This window comes from Protomyctophum bolini, assembly GCF_963924005.1.
Source record: "Protomyctophum bolini genome assembly, chromosome: 18".
Taxonomy (NCBI): Eukaryota; Metazoa; Chordata; class Actinopteri; order Myctophiformes; family Myctophidae; genus Protomyctophum; species Protomyctophum bolini.
The window spans coordinates 26061764-26070490 of record NC_137879.1 but is presented as its reverse complement, the minus strand read 5'-3'; the positions used below and the strand labels follow the sequence as shown (position 1 = coordinate 26070490).

Here is an 8727-nt window from a genome sequence, read left to right as displayed (position 1 = left end):
GAATGTCAGAAGAACAGGTCAGCTCATGGAGATATAAGGGTTTGAGGTCAGATGTATACTTGCTGGCCGGCTCCATATATGCAGGTCTAGATGATGATCCAGTCTTCTCCATGTATGGCTATCCAGGGTTTGATGAGGTCAGTGTCGTGATCTTCATATATGGAGACGGCCATATATGGAGCGTGTCACGAGGTGTGACTGACGGACAGACGGACTGACAGGTTTATATGGAGAATACTTTCTCCACCACTGATAGCGTGTTCCTCCTCGTATCCTCTCATCGCACCCTCCCAGCGAAGGTCTGGCAAGTGACTCCATGTGTGGGACAATTTAAAAACATTGAATTTAATTGAATGTGATACGAGAGGAGACTGACATGGTTGTCTTCACCCTCCTCAAGACCACCGAGTAGGGGTTGTAGAGGAGACTGACATGGTTGTCTTCACCCTCCTCAAGACCAACGAGTAGGGGCTGTCAGTGACAACTGTATGCCTACCATATAGGGAACTGGGAATGAATACATTGGACAAGAAAAGACAAAAAGAATCCAGCCACCAGCTGATAGAAAGAAAATGATTAATTCAAGTAGACACAGACAGAACCTAATGCTCTTTTAGAATAGCTTCAGACGTCATCAAATATGCACTTCAACACAAAAACTTTTAATGAAGAGTTTGTTTATCCATCAACGTATTTATAAATAAATAGTAACAGAATCACTGATGATAAGCAAAGGAACAAAAAAAAACATTATACATATATTGTCATTTTGACTGTTAGTACATACAGTATTATATTATCCAACAGAAATACATTTTCTACAATGACAGCTAAATTAAAATAGTCAGAGGAAACGTTAGTTCGTATGAATGTTGTGTTCTGTGGGAGTTGGAGTAGCGTTGTACCAAATCTGGTTATTAAATCTCTGGGCTGTTCAGACAATCAATTATCTTTTCCATTGGAGAGGATTTCACTGGAGTGTGGAGTGCTTTGTGACATGTGCAGCATTACATCTCTGTGTCTTTCTCGTGCACTGGTCCATGCACTCAGTCTCCCAGGATCGGGGCCAATTGTCTTTCTGCCAGTGAATGTTTGCGTCAATGGTTCTGTAAACCGTACGCTTTAATTACAAAGACCCACATAACTGAGAGTGCACAAATGGAACTTTGGAAAAATTTGACCCTTATGGGTCCATTTGGTTCCATTCGTACACTGGAGAACCACTGGTTTACGGTGCGACTCTGCAGGAGGCTAAACATCTATAGGAGGGACTGTGTGTCTATGTGCCTGGAGCTAATCTTGGAAACTGCTAGACGTATAGGTATATGTTTACACTACAATGTACATGTAGTAGTATGTGCGCTAATTGTCACATGCTGTATTTTACATTGTGAAATATTTAATTTCATAATAGAAGCCAATGGGGATCTGATCAGGATGAACTCTTGTCCAGGCTGGCCAGGTCAAGTTTTTCTCTGTCCGTAATTCAAAAATGTCTTCCAAAGACATCTAACTGAAAGAACTGAGAGATAAACCAAACGCTCCAACGGCACGTTCACTCTGAACTGAGAGAAATTGACCCCAACCTTGAAACCTGAATTTGCTTTGTTCTACTTAAGGCCCTGGGATGTTTTTGTCTTGTTTACTGACACACATAGTACATGCATGTACAGACACGCACTGTCTGTCTGTCTGTCTGTCTGTCTGTCTGTCTGTCTGTCTGTCTGTCTGTCTGTCTGTACGCCCACTCTCACACACAAACACACACACACACACACACACACACACACACACACACACACACACACACACACACACACACAACACACACACACACCCCCCCAACTGTAAACACCTTACATGACCTGCTAAAAGTCAATTAAAAAAAGATTCTTCTACATAATGGGAAAGTGCTCGGACCCGTAAAAAGACTTTCCACAGACTGTGGGAGGGAATGGGCTGTCGGTTCACTTGGAATAATACCAACTTTCATAAAACACACCTCTCCTGATGTCCCTGGACATGAGAGGGAGAGAGAGAGAACAGATTGACAGAAAATAGAGAGAAGAGAGAAATAGGATTAGGAGTAAAAAGAAAAGAAAAAGAAGAAGCAGACATTAAGAAAGAGGTGAATGAAAGACAGAATAAAGGAAAAGAGGTAAAATGAGAAAAACAGAGAGGAGACGAGAGGCAGAATGAAAAAAGGGCCCCCTGTCAGACTTTGGAAACAGTGATTCATGGCGACCATTTGTCCTAATTACAGCCCAGCAACGCTTTTGTCGCTATTAATCACAAATGTATGTGTTTGTATGTGTGTCGGGGGGACGTGTGCGACTGTGCGTGCTTGTGTGTGTGTGTGTGCGAGCGCGCATGTGTAAGTGAGTCCAGGAAGAGATCAGTGGCCTCGCAGATTGAAATAGAGGGACAAAATGATGGTGACGAGGATGATGGCTCCAAGGATGAAGACCAGCACACGGTTCTGAATGACCCTGTAAAGAGAGACAGAGAGAACAAGACAGAGAGAGAGAGGGAGAGAGAGATAAGGGAGGAACAAGGGAGATGGGGAGAGAGGGAGAGAGACAGGGTTAGACAGGGTTCACTGAGCTCACATGGAAGCCTATACAGAGCAATGTAAAACAAACCCAAAACATTCATATGTTTATGTGCAGCAGCCAACCAGAGACTTATCATGTTTAATAGCTACCATGAGGCCTGCACACACGCACACACACGCGCACAATTTCTGAAGCAGCAAGCGCACATTTTCTGAAGCTGTGTGCATTAAACACACACAGCCGCACACAACACGCACACAAACACACAGCAGGCAAGCTCTAAAAACTTTATTTTCACAATAAAGTGGAAAAGCGCGTCTCAGTAGCTTCCTGCTGCTAATAAAGTCAATGAATTACTGATGGAATTTACCATAAAATGACTCACTTTCACTTTTCCCCACCGTGACAAACGAAAAAGAAAATAACACAACGTCTGGAGGGAAATAACGTTGAGAGGAGTGGAGAGAGGAGGAGAGTTAAAGACAGAAGAGGAGGAGAGATAAGAGGAGAGTTAAAGACAGAAGAGGAGGAGAGATAAGAGGAGAGGAGAGAGGAGGAGAGTTAAAGACAGAAGAGGAGGAGAGATAAGAGGAGAGGAGAAAAGAGGAGAAGAAAGAAGATTAAAGGGACGGGGAGAGGTGACGACGTTTGGACACGATCGGTCTCATCGGGGAGCGTCACATGCGTGCGCGTGTGCAACATGCTTGCCTCCGACCGCATATATGCGTGCATGTTCCCAAAGTCTCCGGAGTGTATCCCATTCAGCGCGTGCGCGCGCACACGCGCACACACACACACACACACACACACACACACACACACACACACACACACTTCGAGCTCTCTCCGTTGCTCCTGACAAATGACAGAATTATCACATTTGCTGACATGTGGAGGGGTGCGGGGGTGCAGTGGGGGCAGTGTCCACTCCCCTAAGCAGGAGATGAATAGCTGCCATGGTGTGGCCATCTATCACTGGCCAGCGCAGTGTAGTGGAGGGGGGGGGGTTAACGGGCTGGGGGGGGGTCAGCGGAGGGGGGGCTGTGCTGGCTGGCTGCTCACTCACCCTGCTACCCTCCATAAGCACCAAGGACCCCCCCCCCCCCCCCACCACAGCATCAGCCACCAAGGCCAGTCGAACCATCCCTGCACTCACTTTCCCTGCAGCTACACAGTAGAATCCTCAGTTCATTTAACTCTGAGTGTGTACGACACGTAACCAAATGCACCCGTGACATTTTAGTACACACTGAGTACATTCCATTTTAAGCTACAAAACGTCAAATCACTCCAGGAGTGTACTGTACACGCATACAATTTCACGATTTTCACACATTTACAAAGATGTTCAATAATAGCAGTTCTACAACCTCACAATGCATTGGGACATTTTTATGAGCTTATAGATCAGCTATTTTCACTATTGGTCAGGCGATGAAGTCCGACTCCACACCCACAACACCAGAGGGACTTCAACAAACCATGTGCAACCCACATTCGGCACAAAGGGACTGAATACATTTCGCTCCTATGCCACAAAAAAATTGGAACGCCCTACGAACCGTAATTAAGACAAGCAAATCCCTTGACTCCTTCAAAATCTCTCTCAAAGGGCACCTACGGACGGCTGCAATTCGAAAGTGGCGTCCGTAAAATCTGAATCCCCCGCCCCTTTTCCCCCTCACTGTATATGTTTTTTTCTTGATGATTTTCTTATGATGATTTCCAGTTTTGGGCTATATAGAAGTATATATTTGTACGTCTCGAAATGCTTGAAAATTGTGGAGCCTATTGTAAACAAGTGTAATACTGTACTCTTTGGTGTCGTCCCACACACTACAGTTAACAGTTTTTGTAGTTGTGCTTGAAATGTACTGTTAATAAATACTTCAATCAATCAATCAATCAATGAACCTGTTCTCAAACGGGTTCTTTTGGAGGTTTTAGGGTATAAGTGACTCAAGACATTGTGAATACCGTGAACCTATACCCAGTGTTGCCAGTTGGGAAAAGATACATTCTCCTACAGGAGGCTTAAAATTATTATTATTAAAGAAAGCAAAAAAAAAGACAAGTCACAGATGGAAATACGGTATGTTATTTCACAAAAATAGCATATCTACTGTAAGAAACTACCTCATTGGGGAGACTCATACTTAAGAAAAATGCACCACATACTCTGCATGGAACTTCCTGAAATAAAGGCCTGGAACTGGAAAGATGGTGTTTTTAATGCCACCAGATCGAGGGTCAGATTGACTGATTCATTGTTAAAACCCAAACAGGATCTCGATTCAGCAGAATGTATCAAATGAATGCACTTTTTTGTGATATGATGAAGCTCTCTTAAGGCACTCCATGTATGGATTCATGTCTCGCCTGGATGAGTCCCGGAACAGTATTATTGAGGATATAGTCAATCCTAGGAAGAGCTGTCTCCGGTACTCGTCCAGGCTGCGTAAACAGTACACTGGAGAGTCAGCCTCTATTGTCTATTATTTGTATGTTCCATATGGACCCCCTGTGTCTGGAATAAAGTTTTAACCTAATTGAAAATTGTACATTTGAGCCTTTTCGGCATTATTGATGATCGTACGGAGGGTGAAATGCTCGTACAAAAAGGATAAATATGGTACGTGTGGCAACGCTGCCCATACCTCTGTGTTAGGAGGAGATTAGAAGTGGATGCTGATAGGCTGGCCCTGGGGACTCATCATAGCACGCCGAGCAAGGCCTCATCTCTCTCTATTAATTGCCATTCATTATTTATCATTATTTATCTTAAGCCCAATGCCCTGTAGACAGTGCTTCCCTAAGTTGTTTTGGAATGTGTGCATGCGTGTGTGTGTGTGTGTGTGTGTGTGTGTGTGTGTGTGTGTGTGTGTGTGTGTGTGTGTGTGCGTGCGCACGTGCTCACTCTCTCTCGTGCGTGCGTGCATGCATGCATTAGGTCCGGGTGGTTAAATTAGTTTGTTTTACAGCCTTGGAGGAGAGCAGGCGGGGCAGTGAAAGGTCCTTGGGGACGTGTGGGTTGTAACAACACAACTAGGAAGTTGGTTTTGCAGCAGAGTGGATGCTGGGAGAAGATTGGTCTAGTTTTCCATGGAGCATTTTTGATGTAGCAGAGCGTACAGCGTACAGTAAAGCCGTGTTTCCCAGACAAAGGGTAGGGGACCCATTATTGAGCCACAAGGACCCATTTTTATTGGTCATGAGTAAACATTCCCTTGTTTTCTTTTCACTTTAAAAAAAGTATTATTATTATTATTTCAAAGGATTTGCTAAAAAACAAAACAAATAAGATATATTTTTTTCAAATTATTTAAAAAAAGAAATCTGAAATAATAATAAAAGAAGAACATTTTAGGGTGGAGGCGGGGCACGCTGCACGCTAGCAATAAAACTAACTCAAAGAGAGCTGGGCTTTTTACATGTGGAGTTCCGCAGGCAACACACAGGTAAGACACAGTCTAAAAGTTCCTGGTTCCTGGAACCAAAACATGTGACGTCTAAACCCACAACCCCCCCCCCACACACACACACACACACACACACACACACACACCACAAAACACAGTGGTTGGAAGAGTGAGGAGGATAGTGTTGTCCGTCCGTCCTGTCCTGACACATGTCCAGACAGAACAGCACCTATCAACCACATCCGTCTGCTGGCTTTGACACTTAACACAGGGCAGAAGGGATGGGATGGGAACTTGGGATCGTGTGTATGTGCGTGTGTGTGTGTGTGTGTGTGTGTGTGTGTGTGTGTGCCGGGCCCTCCCAGGTGTGCGAGTGAAGTGTTCTTTTATGCAACGTGTACACGTACAACACAAATGTGCCCGCATATACAGTATATAAAATAAAAGTACTAAAATAAAAGCTTATTGCTTAATGCCCTGCCATCATTCTCATCCATTGTTTTTCTTCTGGTGGTCTGTGAAGCTTCCTCAAATATGTAGACAGACAGACAGACAATGTATGCGAGGCAACAGCCAATGGGGGGATAGAATACTGCCTAGCAAGCCGTCCTATTGGCTCATTATATTCCTTCAATGTCCGGGAAAAGCCAGTCAGCAAACAGTTTACTCAGAGAGAAATAAAAAACAGCAACGCTGCTAGGTACACTGTCAAAGCAGAGAGAGAGAGAGAGAGAGAGAGAGAGAGAGAGAGAGGTGGGGTGAGAAAGAGAGGACCAGAAAGCGAGGGAAAGAGGATAGAGGTGGATGAGAGAGAGACCAAGAAAGGGGCAAACACATAAACACAAGGGGAGAGAGGGAGGGAGAGAGAGCGTTGGGGAGAGACTGAGAGGGAGGGAGAGCTAGAGAGGTCGGGAGGGAGGGAGGGAGAGAGAGAGAGAGAGACTGGCTCCTTGGAGGCAGATGAAAATAATGAGGACTTTTCTGTCAGGAAAGATTTACAAAATCGTACCAGTGTTATTAAAATTTAAAATCTACCGTTTTTTTTTCTTCCTTTCCTCCCCTCTCCCTCTTTCTCTCTCTCACTTTCTCTCCCCGAGTGTTTTTTCTCCTCTTCCAGCAGCACAGCCTTATTACCAGCTCTAATGAGCACCGGGATGCACCTCAACCGTGTGTGTGTGTGTGTGTGTGTGTGTGTGTGTGTGTGTGTGCGCGTGCGTGTGCATGTGTGGCAGTGGTCCGGCTCCATCAGTGGCCAGATTTCCCGGATCTTACGGTGACACACAGACACACGCACGTTTGTATTACTATACTTGTGGGGACATCGACATTTTTGGTCCTCACAAGAGTGGTAATCCAAGTACACACACACGGCACCTATGAAAACAGACAGACACACTCAACACACGTGCACAAAACACCTTTTGATGGCTCTCAGAGGTGACTGGGCTGATCGGATACATAACCCCACACACACCAGCCTCAGACACGCACGCACGCGCACACACACAACCACACACACACACACACACACACACACACACACACACACACACACGGCACCTATGAAAACAAAGTTGGCTGTGGAGTCGGCCCTCCTCCCCATAGCCCTCCTCTTTCCACAAGTACACCAATAAAATAAAAATCAATGGCTGTCTGCAGCCATTCTGACTCTCCTCCCTCCAACCCTGGGAATATACAGAGAGAGAGAGAGAGAGAGAGAGAGAGAGAGGGAGAGAGAGAGAGGGAGGGATCAATGTGTTCACAAATGGTTTGAGTGATGGACACAGCAGTGCTGAAGGAGAGGAGGGGGGGGCTTGCTAACATGCTGCCTTATGATCACAAACTAATACCAATAAATGTTTTATTGCAAAAGAGCGCACGCACGCACGCACACACACACGCACACACACACACACACACACACACACACACACACACACACACACACACACACACACACACACACACACACACACACACACACACACACACACACACACACACACACACACACACACACACACACACGTACGTTAGCGAACTGGATCTGAGTTGGCTGTGTAGCCAATCTAGCCGATCTACACGCGTTCTCATCTTGTAGATCTAGAATATGGATGTTGGGCTTCAAGCTGTAAAATCTACACTATGTAACTGTATTTTGTGAATAAAGGGTGTTACTTAAGTACGTAAAAGTATAAATACTGCAATACTCCGTTACAAGTAAAAGTCTAGAATTCAAAATGTGCTCGAGTAAAAGTACAAAAGCATTGGCATCAAAAGGTACTTAAAGTACCAAAAGTAAAAGTAGTCCTTATGCAGAAATGTCCCATTTCAAGTTTCCGAATGCGATGCGACGCATTGTGAGCTTGTAGATCGGCTATTTTCAAATTATCTAAATATATAGGACTGAAGTGGGTAATGTATGTTTTGTAATCATAATCAAAATCTACAAAGTAACTAAAGCTTTCAAATAGTATTGGGAATTGGAAATACTCAGTTAAAGTGAAAATACGTTAAAATTGTACTTATTTAAGTAAATGTACTTTCTACCACTGACTAGTGGTTGACAAGTGGTACCTGCCTGGAGGTCCAAATTAAATTAGTGTACTCCCCTGAGCGAGCAGGCAGGCTCTATTGGCTCAGTGGTAGAGTGTAGCTTTAAGTATTGGCTCTGCAACATGCACCTGCACCCACAGCTTATTGGGTCTTAAAACACACGCACGCACGAACGGCACACACGCACACTCCAGTGT

General features: G+C 44.7%; 1 protein-coding gene across 2 annotated transcripts in view; it reads right to left on the bottom strand.

The window, feature by feature from the left end:
• Window positions 1-647: 647 nt before the first annotated feature.
• vti1a (vesicle transport through interaction with t-SNAREs 1A) overlaps window positions 648-8727 on the bottom strand; it is a 154006-nt gene continuing 145926 nt past the window's right edge. For both annotated transcript variants that reach the window (XM_080788694.1, XM_080788693.1), the window contains exon 8: window positions 648-2489. Coding sequence is in view for 1 of the 2 variants with exons in the window: in XM_080788693.1 (XP_080644819.1) it covers window positions 2396-2489 (94 nt within the window). In the remaining variant the exon portion in view is untranslated. The remainder of the gene's footprint in view (window positions 2490-8727) is intronic.